General features: G+C 55.1%; 1 protein-coding gene across 2 annotated transcripts in view; it reads right to left on the reverse strand.

Moving 5' to 3' along the window:
• The window catches only part of tnksa (tankyrase, TRF1-interacting ankyrin-related ADP-ribose polymerase a), a 144,177-nt gene that overhangs the window by 62,245 nt on the left and 67,900 nt on the right, over nucleotides 1-14,032 (reverse strand). For both annotated transcript variants that reach the window (XM_035389761.1, XM_035389762.1), the window contains exon 4: nucleotides 168-204. In XM_035389761.1, coding sequence (XP_035245652.1) covers nucleotides 168-204 — 37 coding nt within the window. The remainder of the gene's footprint in view (nucleotides 1-167; nucleotides 205-14,032) is intronic.

A 14,032-nucleotide genomic window follows, 5' to 3' on the forward strand; every position in this document is an offset into this window, starting at 1 on the left:
AGCCCCCGGCAGCTCGACACGCCACAGCACCTGTGTGCCTCAACGCGCGGGGGGGGGGGGGGGGGGACCACAGAGAGGGGGAGGAGGAGAGGAGAGGGGAGGGGGAGGAGGAGGAGGAGGAGAGGAGAGGAGGAGCAGGGGGGAGGAGGCATGCGGTCGCTACTCACCTCGCTGCTTCCAGGAGTTCGTCCTTCTTGTATTCACCTAGGTGGTTGCAGAAAATCATGGTGTCAGAGGCGGGCAGGGCGAGGCGCACGCAGCAGCAGCGGGAGCCGGACCAGGATGCCAGAGCTGCGGCGCTACATTCAGCAGGGCTTCAGCTCCCGCGTGCACGCGTACACACACACACACTCACAAACACTCACACACAAACACAAACACAGGAACACTGCGCGCCTGGCAAAGGAGCCTGCCTGCTCCCTCTCTCTCTCTCTTTCTCTCTCCCCCGCTCCCTCTCTCTCTCTCCCTCTCTCTCCTCCCCCTCGTTGCTTAGCGCACACCCCTTCGGGTGATGTAAGAGTGACGTGGGGCCGTCAGTGTCTGCAGCATCTCTGCTGTCGTGGAGACGGCTGGCAAATTGATGCAGATTTGCGTCTGGTCCTCAAATTAAAACGGCTCTCCCCCCTCACCCAGAGAGCCAACCACGGCACCGGCAGCCTCCCCTCTCTCCTCCCCTCATTCAGTCAGCCAGTCACAGTGCTGATAGCCTCCCCTTCGCCCCCCCTCTCACCCAGACAGCCAATCACAGCACTGATAGCCTTCCTCTTCCCCCCTCGCCCAGGCAGCCAATCACAGCGCCTCACCCCCTTCTTTCTTTCTTTATTTTACGTTTGCATGGGAGGAGCGATTGCCGTGATAACAGAAGCGGATTAAATAAATAATAAACAGGAGCCTGGCTCTCCCCTCCCCCTCGTAGCCAGCCTGCCTCCCAGACTGCCAGACACAAACAGCACAAAACCAGGGATGAGCCCCCATCACAGCCCAAGCCCACCCCCCTGCCTGCGCTCTCTCCCTCTCCCTGTCCCTGTCCTCCCCTCCCTTCCTCTCGCTCTCGCTCTCTCCCTCTCCCTGTCCCTGTCACTGTCCTCCCCTCCCTTCCTCTCGCTCTCGCTCTCTCCCTCTCCCTGTCCCTGTCACTGTCCTCCCCTCCCTTCCTCTCGCTCTCTCTCTCTCTCTCTCTCTCTCTCTCTCTCTCTCTCTCTCCCTCTCCCCCCCACTCCCTCTGTTGATGAAAGGACCGGAGCACAAAAGGGGGGAGGGACCTCCTAAAGCTCTGGGTAGATGTGGCACGGGGGATTGGGGGGGGTACAGACCAGGCCGATGGCATCATTCAGGAGCCGTGTGCGGATGACAAAAATATCAAAATAAAAGGGGGGTTGCTGACAAGCTGCCAGAGCTTCTAACAGGGTGGGCTTTACGCACGGGGGTCTCTGGCTAAACCGTAACCCTGGCGACCCAGCGTCTCCACGCGCGACACGCACCGACAGACCAACGATACGACCGATTTCTCACAAAACACCTCAACCGGAGGCAGGGGGGAATTGGGCATGTCACAACCGCAGCCGCTGCCAGAGCTCCTGCGCTCTCTGACTCCCAGCAGCAGGAGAAAGCGTTCAGCGGTAATCAGAGCTGTATTTCCCCGAGTAATCAGGAAAAATGAGCTGCCGGCGCGCGGCTCCCCGATGCCCGTTACCTCTCACAGCGGTCAGACCGGGGGAGAGGTGCGCTGCGTCTCAGTCCCAAACGGGAGGGGGGCCCCCGGGCAGCGGAGCGAGCCCCTGACCCCCGGCCAGCAGAGCGAGCGCCTGACCCCCGGCCAGCAGAGCCCCCGCAGTCCCGGGACGGCGCTGCTCATAAGGTGTCCGATCGACCCGGGAGAAGCTTCCCCTGCCGTCCAGCGCTGTTACTGACAGGGACAGGACAACAGATGGGCTGGCCTGAATGATCACTGCCTCAGAGGCCGTTAACAAGAGGCCCATCAACACAGACCAGCTCTCAGTCAGCGTCAACGCTGAAGCTACTCCCCACACCTCAGCACTGCACAGAGCATTACAGCACTGCACAGCCTGCCATTCTAACTGCACTGCACAGAGCCCTGCCATTCTAACTGCACTGCACAGAGCATTACAGCACTGCACAGAGCCCTGCCATTCTAACTGCACTGCACAGAGCCCTGCTATTCTAACTGCACTGCACAGAGCCCTGCCATTCTAACTGCCAGTGTTACAGTACTGCACAGAGCCCTGCCATTCTAACTGCCTGTGGTACAGTACTGCACAGAGCCCTGCCATTCTAACTGTGTGTTACAGTACTGCACAGAGCCCTGCCATTCTAACTGCCTGTGTTACAGTACTGCACAGAGCCCTGCCATTCTAACTGCCTGTGTTACAGTACTGCACAGAGCCCTGCCATTCTAACTGCCTGTGTTACAGTACTGCACAGAGCCCTGCCATTCTAACTGCACTGCACAGAGCCCTGCCATTCTAACTGGCTGTGTTACAGTACTGCGCAGAGCCCTGCCATTCTAACTGCACTGCACAGAGCCCTGCCATTCTAACTGCCTATGTTACAGTACTGCACAGAGCCCTGCCATTCTAACTGCCTGTGTTACAGTACTGCACAGAGCCCTGCCATTCTAACTGCCTGTGTTACAGTACTGCACAGAGCCCCGCCTGTGTTACTGTAGTTACAGAGATACAGAGAGAGGGAGAGAGATGAGTGACAGGGCTCTCCGGTCCTGTGAATACAGGGAAAGTAAAAGGATGGGTGGGGTGTGGCGGTAAACAGCTACCATCAATCTCAGCTATGCAACACACAAATATGACAGGCCCCTAACAGATCCCTTCCAAGCCCTCTCTCACCGTGCCTCTTCCTCCAGGCCCACCCCCCCACGTCTCGCTCAAATTCTAATTAAAATAGGCTTTGCTGGCATAAGTACCAAAAAATAAGTAACGGGGAAAAACACAAGAGCGGCACCTTAGTGAATCTGGAAAAGTGCTTATCGGTCTCGTTAGCGTCTATAAAAGCCCAGCAAATCCTCAGTAAATATGGCCCTAAATGACTATTTGCATAACGAGACCCAGGCTGGTCGAGCAGGTCCGGCTCATCTTGAACTGCCGAATGAAGAGTGGAGATAATGACCTCGCAGATAACGGCAGCAGCTGGCAGATGGCTCTGAAGGTTGGCAGCTCACACCGAACAAAAAACTTTTATTCCTGGAAATAGTAGCAGCTTAGACACTGATCAGATTCTCAGACAGCAGCTCATGAGAGAGGGACAGATCCGACCCAGGCCTCCTCTCGCCGCTCGAACACTTCCCTCCGTCTCGGAGCTTACGCCTGGACCACCTCAGACCCACCTTCACTGAGCTCATGTGACTGCTCTGAAAATATTAGTTCTGTCCTGAGAAGTGGGTGGGTTTATGACTCTGAACGCCACGGCTTTTGCCAGGCTCACAGCAGGGAGATATACAGCCCGTGCGGCGGGGTTGGCCCTGGCCTCGTTAAAGCACATCGCTGGAACAATTTATCATTCTTCATTCTGCAACACTGCGTGACTGCATCACGGCCTCCGAACATAACAAAAGAAAACAGAAACTGCAAAAGAAAAACAGCTGACTGCTGAGGTGTGTGGGTTATCCACAGCTGACCTGGGCGGAGGGGGAAGTGTGGATTGTACAGCTGACTCCAGCAGTGCGTTCATTTCCGCCATTTCCTTATGTCCATCCGCCACCTGGAACAAAGCGTAGCTGCAGCACACTCGAGCCGCTGCTGGGTTAATCCTAACTTCCTGTGAAGGCTGAAAGACCGGAATCTGATTAATGGACGTCCAGGATTCGGTACTGGCTGGGAAGGAAGTGTTGCCGTGGGAGCCGACAGGCCGATTGACGGATTCCAGCGACCCGTGCCACGCTGAGCGCTACATCATGAGAAAATGGGCTCTGGACACAACGTTCTGCTAACTTCCGGAGCGACAGGAATAGTCTGGCACTGCATTAGAAGGTAAGCTTTAGTGTTATCACGCGTTCAGCAGCTAACACAGGCAGAGGTTTTCAGCAGAGAAGGGTAGCAATGCCGGCCTTATCTACAACAGAGAGAAGGAAATATAATTGAGTTGTCAAGATTTATTCTTTTGAGAAAAAACATTTCCATTTGCAGAAAACCATCAATCAGACACATAAAAAGGGGCCAATTTTTTTACTATTAATATTTATAGGGGTTGTTTCATTTAAGCCATTCACCGCTGATGGAAATGAGCCTTCTTTTTCTTATTTCAGAATAAACATTGCAAACAGGCCTGAACTCAGTTACCTATCCCACTGACTCAAACTTTTCCATTTTCATGTAAAAATTGAACTGATATGCAGGTCCGTCACAATGATTGACGGTTTCCCGTTTAACTTCCAATTGGTTGTTGAATGTTACTTTTTTGAACTTTTCAGGAAATACAGGACAATATCACAAACTTTGATAAGTTTAGGACATTGCTCTTCTAAAATCACAGAGCATTTTCTCCAGTATAGGCTAGCCTGCACCACAACGCTCTCTGATAAGATAAAAGCTCATTTGGAACCATTATCAGGCATAACTCTAGCCTTTCTGCAGTCTGAAGAAGTGGGTGTTCAGTCTGAGATGGGCAGGGTTTCTGCTCTCCTGACTGCTGTGGGAAGCTCATTCCACCTCCAGGAAGCCAGATCAGGGGAGCCAGATCAGACGGGGAAACGCGACCCGGAAGTGAAGGCAGACCGAGGGGCCAGGCACCCAGACACAGCATAATGGGGAGGCTGGGCTGGTGTGCAGGGTCTGATGATCTTCTGAAGATCAGTCAGTCAGTCCGACAGTAACAGTCCCTTTAGCTCAGAAAGTTAAATCAGGGCTTAAGTTTTTTACAGGACAGTGCAGATTGTCTCTGACAGACCAGTAAATAAGATTCATATGCGCTCATCCAACAATGCGTGTGAAATTTCTACCTTTTTCATCATCATATGGCACTGAATCGCAATTGAAATGGGCTAGTACCAAAATGTGGTGCAAGAACTTAGTTCACACGATGGTCAACCTGGTCATGCTCACATAACCAATACAATTATGGGCCTGCCAACTGAGGCTGCATTACCCTCAACTACCAACAGGTGGTCTAAGGGAGAATTGCTGCTTTGTTGTTTTGAACAGGCTTAATGACTTGCAAACCCCACTGCAGTAGTTTGCGCAGAGTAAACACGCATCCTTCTGAAAGGGCTCTTGTGTTGCAGGGGCGAGGCGGCTCGGCTCCAGAGCTCTGCTGCGTCCCGCGGCCGTGGCGAAGACGGCGAAGAGGCCGGGAAGGGCTGCCACGCGAGGGGGCGGAAGAATCAGCACGACTCGCGCGTTTCCCGCTCAGGAGGCTCCTCCAGGAAAATAAGCAAACACAGTTCAGGCTCTCTCTGCAGGTGTGAGCGCGCTCACAGGGAGCTCCAGAGAGCAATGGCGAACTGCGCTTACACAGCAGGCCGCTAACAGAACAGCACTGCGCTGCGCTGTGCTCCTTACACACTCACAATGAGCAGCATTACAGAATATACAGCAACAGAGCTGCGCTCCACAGCAAGGACAACCAGGCACTGAAGAGACACAGAAGTGGCAAAAACAAACGCTTCATTAAAACAAAAGGTTTAAAAATAAACCGCTAAATGGTGTTCCTAATTACATGTCAGCGCGGGTAAGGTGGGCTGATATTTGTCATGGTTGCCAAACAGATAAATATTGCCACTTCGACTGCACAGCAGATGATACGAGCTCACGTTCAGGCGCCGAGACATTAAACGGCTTCAAAACCGCCAAATACCCCCCACTGCATATGTACCAACAAAATGAAGGACAAGCTTACACTACGAGCTAACAGAATTCAGCAGACGTAACACAGTGTACTAACAAACCGAAGCACAAGCTGCCACTGCTCGCTAACAAAAGGAAATACAAGCTGCTACTGCATGCTAAGGAGACACTGCCACACAAGCTGATATGACTCGCTACTGAAAGCTACGATTATGTTCTAATGAAGCTGAGCACAACATTAATGCAACGTCTGTGTCCACACGAAGGAAAACCACAGAAGGAATTCAACTTTAAACTACTTTAAAGTGTATTCAGAGGGTTGGCCTGCAAAAAAAGAAAAAGGTTAGAAGTTTAAAAGGCTCAGAGTAGCCCATGCCTTACCCAAGAGGATCTATAACCCTTTTTAAGTGTGGGGCTGAGGGAGAATATGCAGTCAATGCATTATATGGGAATGAACTCTAAAACCCAGCATTGGAACAAGGCAAGAGGTATAAAAAAAAATACCAAACTCAGTTTAATCGGGGATGTGATTTCTGCTGATTAATCAGGAGTAAATATTCAAGTGATAAAGTAAAATATTATGAGCTCCAGAGATACTTAGTCTAAAAATGAGCAACTGAATTTAATTCAATTAACTTGGAAAATATTCTTCATATAGCTTAGTGCTCCCAAATAAAATTTAACATCCAGAAAAACTTTTACTTTATCGATCTAAATCGGTACAACTCCAGACCTGGAGAGCCGGTGTGCCGATTACTTTGGTGTCATATTTTACTAAGCTATACATGCTACTGGTTGACTCCTATATTAGACCACAGTAAATGCATCTCATCAAGGATACACGAGCAGTCGGTAGCTGTAGCTCAAGTCTAAATAATTAGCTAAGCACTAACAGCAGAGGCTGGAGAGAAATCCCGAAACGGATCAGCAGACAGCGACAGAGCCGACCCGTTTCATCATCGTCTGTGAGGCAGCACTGCCTGCACCGGCTGCGATGTGAGATTTACTGCACAACGTTTCCGCGTTTTCTGCAAATACACTCGTGTGTTTTGCATTATGCATTCGCCCCAGGCGTGCCCGTATCGAGGGCACTGTGCCAGGCCACTGTTTTACACAGCGCACATTCAAACAGCTGAAGTCTTCCTCAGCGCTAGTCAGGCTAAGTGCTCAGCGCTGCCAGGTCTTCCTCAGCACTAGTCGGGCTAAGTGCTCGGTGCTGCCAGGTCGTCCTCAGCGCTAGTCGGGCTAAGCGCTCAGTGCTGCCAGGTCTTCCTCAGAGCTAGTCGGGCTAAGCGCTCAGTGCTGCCAGGTCTTCCTCAGCGCTAGTCGGGCTAAGTGCTCAGTGCTGCCAGGTCTTCCTCAGCACTAGTCGGGCTAAGTGCTCGGTGCTGCCAGGTCGTCCTCAGCGCTAGTCGGGCTAAGAGCTCAGTGCTGCCAGGTCTTCCTCAGAGCTAGTCGGGCTAAGTGCTCAGTGCTGCCAGGTCTTCCTCAGCGCTAGTCGGGCTAAGTGCTCAGTGCTGCCAGGTCTTCCTCAGAGCTAGTCGGGCTAAGCGCTCAGTGCTGCCAGGTCTTCCTCAGCGCTAGTCGGGCTAAGTGCTCAGTGCTGCCAGGTCTTCCTCAGCACTAGTCGGGCTAAGTGCTCAGTGCTGCCAGGTCATCCTCAGCGCTAGTCGGGCTAAGTGCTCAGTGCTGCCAGGTCTTCCTCAGAGCTAGTCGGGCTAAGCGCTCAGTGCTGCCAGGTCTTCCTCAGCGCTAGTCGGGCTAAGCGCTCAGTGCTGCCAGGTCTTCCTCAGCGCTAGTCGGGCTAAGCGCTCAGTGCTGCCAGGTCTTCCTCAGCGCTAGTCGGGCTAAGCGCTCAGTGCTGCCAGGTCTTCCTCAGCGCTAGTCGGGCTAAGTGCTCAGTGCTGCCAGGTCTTCCTCAGAGCTAGTCGGGCTAAGCGCTCAGTGCTGCCAGGTCTTCCTCAGCGCTAGTCGGGCTAAGTGCTCAGTGCTGCCAGGTCTTCCTCAGAGCTAGTCGGGCTAAGCGCTCAGTGCTGCCAGGTCTTCCTCAGCGCTAGTCGGGCTAAGTGCTCAGTGCTGCCAGGTCTTCCTCAGCACTAGTCGGGCTAAGTGCTCAGTGCTGCCAGGTCATCCTCAGCGCTAGTCGGGCTAAGTGCTCAGTGCTGCCAGGTCTTCCTCAGAGCTAGTCGGGCTAAGCGCTCAGTGCTGCCAGGTCTTCCTCAGCGCTAGTCGGGCTAAGTGCTCAGTGCTGCCAGGTCTTCCTCAGCGCTAGTCGGGCTAAGTGCTCAGTGCTGCCAGGTCTTCCTCAGCACTAGTCGGGCTAAGTGCTCAGTGCTGCCAGGTCTTCCTCAGCGCTAGTCGGGCTAAGTGCTCAGTGCTGCCAGGTCTTCCTCAGCGCTAGTCGGGCTAAGTGCTCAGTGCTGCCAGGTCTTCCTCAGCACTAGTCGGGCTAAGCGCTCAGTGCTGCCAGGTCTTCCTCAGCACTAGTCGGGCTAAGTGCTCGGTGCTGCCAGGTCGTCCTCAGCGCTAGTCGGGCTAAGTGCTCAGTGCTGCCAGGTCTTCCTCAGCACTAGTCGGGCTAAGTGCTCAGTGCTGCCAGGTCTTCCTCAGCACTAGTCGGGCTAAGCGCTCAGTGCTGCCAGGTCTTCCTCAGAGTTAGTCGGGCTAAGCGCTCAGTGCTGCCAGGTCTTCCTCAGCACTAGTCGGGCTAAGTGCTCAGTGCTGCCAGGTCTTCCTCAGCACTAGTCGGGCTAAGTGCTCAGTGCTGCCAGGTCTTCCTCAGCGCTAGTCGGGCTAAGTGCTCAGTGCTGCCAGGTCTTCCTCAGCGCTAGTCGGGCTAAGTGCTCAGTGCTGCCAGGTCTTCCTCAGCACTAGTCGGGCTAAGTGCTCAGTGCTGCCAGGTCTTCCTCAGCGCTAGTCGGGCTAAGTGCTCAGTGCTGCCAGGTCTTCCTCAGCGCTAGTCGGGCTAAGTGCTTAGCGCTGCCAGGTCTTCCTCAGCGCTAGTCGGGCTAAGTGCTCAGTGCTGCCAGGTCTTCCTCAGCGCTAGTCGGGCTAAGTGCTCAGTGCTGCCAGGTCTTCCTCAGCGCTAGTCCGGCTAAGCGTTCAGTGCTGCCAGGTCTTCCTCAGCACTAGTAGGGCTAAGTGCTCAGTGCTGCCAGGTCTTCCTCAGCACTAGTCGGGCTAAGTGCTCAGTGCTGCCAGGTCTTCCTCAGCGCTAGTCGGGCTAAGTGCTCAGTGCTGCCAGGTCTTCCTCAGCGCTAGTCGGGCTAAGTGCTCAGTGCTGCCAGGTCTTCCTCAGCACTAGTCGGGCTAAGTGCTCAGTGCTGCCAGGTCTTCCTCAGCACTAGTCGGGCTAAGTGCTCAGTGCTGCCAGGTCTTCCTCAGCACTAGTCGGGCTAAGTGCTCAGTGCTGCCAGGTCTTCCTCAGCACTAGTCGGGCTAAGTGCTCAGTGCTGCCAGGTCTTCCTCAATGCTAGTCAGGGTAAGTGCTCAGTGCTGCCAGGTCTTCCTCAATGCTAGTCAGGGTAAGTGCTCAGTGCTGCCAGGTCTTCCTCAATGCTAGTCAGGGTAAGTGCTCAGTGCTGCCAGGTCTTCCTCAGCGCTAGTCGGGCTAAGCGCTCAGTGCTGCCAGGTCTTCCTCAGCGCTAGTCGGGCTAAGTGCTCAGCGCTGCCAGGTCTTCCTCAGCGCTAGTCGGGCTAAGTGCTCAGCGCTGCCAGGTCGTCCTCAGCGCTAGTCGGGCTAAGCGCTCAGTGCTGCCAGGTCTTCCTCAGCACTAGTCGGGCTAAGCGCTCAGTGCTGCCAGGTCTTCCTCAGCACTAGTCGGGCTAAGTGCTCAGTGCTGCCAGGTCTTCCTCAGCGCTAGTCGGGCTAAGTGCTCAGTGCTGCCAGGTCTTCCTCAGCGCTAGTCGGGCTAAGTGCTCAGTGCTGCCAGGTCTTCCTCAGCACTAGTCGGGCTAAGTGCTCAGTGCTGCCAGGTCATCCTCAGCGCTAGTCGGGCTAAGTGCTCAGTGCTGCCAGGTCTTCCTCAGAGCTAGTCGGGCTAAGCGCTCAGTGCTGCCAGGTCTTCCTCAGCGCTAGTCGGGCTAAGCGCTCAGTGCTGCCAGGTCTTCCTCAGAGCTAGTCGGGCTAAGCGCTCAGTGCTGCCAGGTCTTCCTCAGCGCTAGTCGGGCTAAGTGCTCAGTGCTGCCAGGTCTTCCTCAGAGCTAGTCGGGCTAAGCGCTCAGTGCTGCCAGGTCTTCCTCAGCGCTAGTCGGGCTAAGTGCTCAGTGCTGCCAGGTCTTCCTCAGCACTAGTCGGGCTAAGTGCTCAGTGCTGCCAGGTCATCCTCAGCGCTAGTCGGGCTAAGTGCTCAGTGCTGCCAGGTCTTTCCTCAGAGCTAGTCGGGCTAAGCGCTCAGTGCTGCCAGGTCTTCCTCAGCGCTAGTCGGGCTAAGTGCTCAGTGCTGCCAGGTCTTCCTCAGCACTAGTCGGGCTAAGTGCTCAGTGCTGCCAGGTCTTCCTCAGCGCTAGTCGGGCTAAGTGCTCAGTGCTGCCAGGTCTTCCTCAGCAGCTAGTCGGGCTAAGTGCTCAGTGCTGCCAGGTCTTCCTCAGCACTAGTCGGGCTAAGTGCTCAGTGCTGCCAGGTCTTCCTCAGCACTAGTCGGGCTAAGCGCTCAGTGCTGCCAGGTCTTCCTCAGCCCTAGTCGGGCTAAGCGCTCAGTGCTGCCAGGTCTTCCTCAGCACTAGTCGGGCTAAGTGCTCAGTGCTGCCAGGTCTTCCTCAGCACTAGTCGGGCTAAGTGCTCAGTGCTGCCAGGTCTTCCTCAGCGCTAGTCGGGCTAAGTGCTCAGTGCTGCCAGGTCTTCCTCAGCGCTAGTCGGGCTAAGTGCTCAGTGCTGCCAGGTCTTCCTCAGCACTAGTCGGGCTAAGTGCTCAGTGCTGCCAGGTCTTCCTCAGCGCTAGTCGGGCTAAGTGCTCAGTGCTGCCAGGTCTTCCTCAGCGCTAGTCGGGCTAAGTGCTTAGCGCTGCCAGGTCTTCCTCAGCGCTAGTCGGGCTAAGTGCTCAGTGCTGCCAGGTCTTCCTCAGCGCTAGTCGGGCTAAGTGCTCAGTGCTGCCAGGTCTTCCTCAGCGCTAGTCCGGCTAAGCGTTCAGTGCTGCCAGGTCTTCCTCAGCACTAGTAGGGCTAAGTGCTCAGTGCTGCCAGGTCTTCCTCAGCACTAGTCGGGCTAAGTGCTCAGTGCTGCCAGGTCTTCCTCAGCGCTAGTCGGGCTAAGTGCTCAGTGCTGCCAGGTCTTCCTCAGCGCTAGTCGGGCTAAGTGCTCAGTGCTGCCAGGTCTTCCTCAGCGCTAGTCGGGCTAAGTGCTCAGTGCTGCCAGGTCTTCCTCAGCGCTAGTCGGGCTAAGTGCTCAGTGCTGCCAGGTCTTCCTCAGCACTAGTCGGGCTAAGTGCTCAGTGCTGCCAGGTCTTCCTCAGCACTAGTCGGGCTAAGTGCTCAGTGCTGCCAGGTCTTCCTCAGCACTAGTCGGGCTAAGTGCTCAGTGCTGCCAGGTCGTCCTCAGCGCTAGTCGGGCTAAGTGCTCAGTGCTGCCAGGTCTTCCTCAGCGCTAGTCGGGCTAAGCGCTCAGTGCTGCCAGGTCATCCTCAGCGCTAGTCGGGCTAAGTGCTCAGTGCTGCCAGGTCTTCCTCAGCGCTAGTCGGGCTAAGCGCTCAGTGCTGCCAGGTCTTCCTCAGCGCTAGTCGGGCTAAGTGCTCAGCGCTGCCAGGTCTTCCTCAGCGCTAGTCGGGCTAAGTGCTCAGTGCTGCCAGGTCGTCCTCAGCGCTAGTCGGGCTAAGTGCTCAGTGCTGCCAGGTCTTCCTCAGCACTAGTCGGGCTAAGTGCTCAGTGCTGCCAGGTCATCCTCAGCGCTAGTCGGGCTAAGTGCTCAGTGCTGCCAGGTCTTCCTCAGAGCTAGTCGGGCTAAGCGCTCAGTGCTGCCAGGTCTTCCTCAGCGCTAGTCGGGCTAAGTGCTCAGTGCTGCCAGGTCTTCCTCAGCACTAGTCGGGCTAAGTGCTCGGTGCTGCCAGGTCGTCCTCAGCGCTAGTCGGGCTAAGTGCTCAGTGCTGCCAGGTCTTCCTCAGCACTAGTCGGGCTAAGTGCTCAGTGCTGCCAGGTCTTCCTCAGCACTAGTCGGGCTAAGTGCTCAGTGCTGCCAGGTCTTCCTCAGCACTAGTCGGGCTAAGCGCTCAGTGCTGCCAGGTCTTCCTCAGAGCTAGTCGGGCTAAGCGCTCAGTGCTGCCAGGTCTTCCTCAGCACTAGTCGGGCTAAGTGCTCAGTGCTGCCAGGTCTTCCTCAGCACTAGTCGGGCTAAGTGCTCAGTGCTGCCAGGTCTTCCTCAGCGCTAGTCGGGCTAAGTGCTCAGTGCTGCCAGGTCTTCCTCAGCGCTAGTCGGGCTAAGTGCTCAGTGCTGCCAGGTCTTCCTCAGCACTAGTCGGGCTAAGTGCTCAGTGCTGCCAGGTCTTCCTCAGCGCTAGTCGGGCTAAGTGCTCAGTGCTGCCAGGTCTTCCTCAGCGCTAGTCGGGCTAAGTGCTAAGCGCTGCCAGGTCTTCCTCAGCGCTAGTCGGGCTAAGTGCTCAGTGCTGCCAGGTCTTCCTCAGCGCTAGTCGGGCTAAGTGCTCAGTGCTGCCAGGTCTTCCTCAGCGCTAGTCCGGCTAAGCGTTCAGTGCTGCCAGGTCTTCCTCAGCACTAGTAGGGCTAAGTGCTCAGTGCTGCCAGGTCTTCCTCAGCACTAGTCGGGCTAAGTGCTCAGTGCTGCCAGGTCTTCCTCAGCGCTAGTCGGGCTAAGTGCTCAGTGCTGCCAGGTCTTCCTCAGCGCTAGTCGGGCTAAGTGCTCAGTGCTGCCAGGTCTTCCTCAGCGCTAGTCGGGCTAAGTGCTCAGTGCTGCCAGGTCTTCCTCAGCACTAGTCGGGCTAAGTGCTCAGTGCTGCCAGGTCTTCCTCAGCACTAGTCGGGCTAAGTGCTCAGTGCTGCCAGGTCTTCCTCAGCACTAGTCGGGCTAAGTGCTCAGTGCTGCCAGGTCTTCCTCAATGCTAGTCAGGGTAAGTGCTCAGTGCTGCCAGGTCTTCCTCAATGCTAGTCAGGGTAAGTGCTCAGTGCTGCCAGGTCTTCCTCAATGCTAGTCAGGGTAAGTGCTCAGTGCTGCCAGGTCTTCCTCAGCGCTAGTCGGGCTAAGCGCTCAGTGCTGCCAGGTCTTCCTCAGCGCTAGTCGGGCTAAGTGCTCAGCGCTGCCAGGTCTTCCTCAGCGCTAGTCGGGCTAAGTGCTCAGTGCTGCCAGGTCGTCCTCAGCGCTAGTCGGGCTAAGTGCTCAGTGCTGCCAGGTCTTCCTCAGCGCTAGTCGGGCTAAGCGCTCAGTGCTGCCAGGTCTTCCTCAGCACTAGTCGGGCTAAGTGCTCAGTGCTGCCAGGTCTTCCTCAGCACTAGTCGGGCTAAGTGCTCAGTGCTGCCAGGTCTTCCTCAGCACTAGTCGGGCTAAGTGCTCAGTGCTGCCAGGTCTTCCTCAGCGCTAGTCGGGCTAAGTGCTCAGTGCTGCCAGGTCTTCCTCAGCACTAGTCGGGCTAAGTGCTCAGTGCTGCCAGGTCTTCCTCAGCGCTAGTCGGGCTAAGTGCTCAGCGCTGCCAGGTCTTCCTCAGCGCTAGTCGGGCTAATAATTGTTAACATTTGGTCAAAACAATATTCCTGAGAGATTGAGAGATTTTATGGGATAATCTTATATGTATTAAATTCTTTTGTTTACAAGAAAAGTAAAAAATAAAATAAAAAAAACTTATCTCTGAAATAGTATCTCAAGGTATCATAATCATGCCAGTGGTTACTTGTTTTGTGATGAGAGACCAACGTATATCATTAAGCAGGTACACTGTTGTACTTGAGCAAATCTGTACTCAGCTGGTTTTCAGTGGATTGGCTAGGATTTTGGCTTTGAATGGGCTACAAAGTGTCAATCAAATCTGGCGACACTGAAAGCGCTTCCCTGAAGGGCAAAGAGCTTCATCCAGGACACAAACCTGCAGCCCCACACGCAGTCTGTGCCTGTGTGCGCGTGTGCATGGCTGTCAGTGTTAATGCACAACCAGAAAGCCTACTAATTAAACAAACCCTTTTTACATAGCCTCAACAGCCACCTGGTCTCCTGCCAAAGGGTGTGCCGCCTGGGCTCCCAAAGCAAAGGCTGGCCCTCCTTCTCCGGACCCACACTGCCTCCGCCG

The sequence above is a fragment of the Anguilla anguilla genome, chromosome 14 (genome assembly GCF_013347855.1).
Source record: "Anguilla anguilla isolate fAngAng1 chromosome 14, fAngAng1.pri, whole genome shotgun sequence".
Taxonomy (NCBI): Eukaryota; Metazoa; Chordata; class Actinopteri; order Anguilliformes; family Anguillidae; genus Anguilla; species Anguilla anguilla.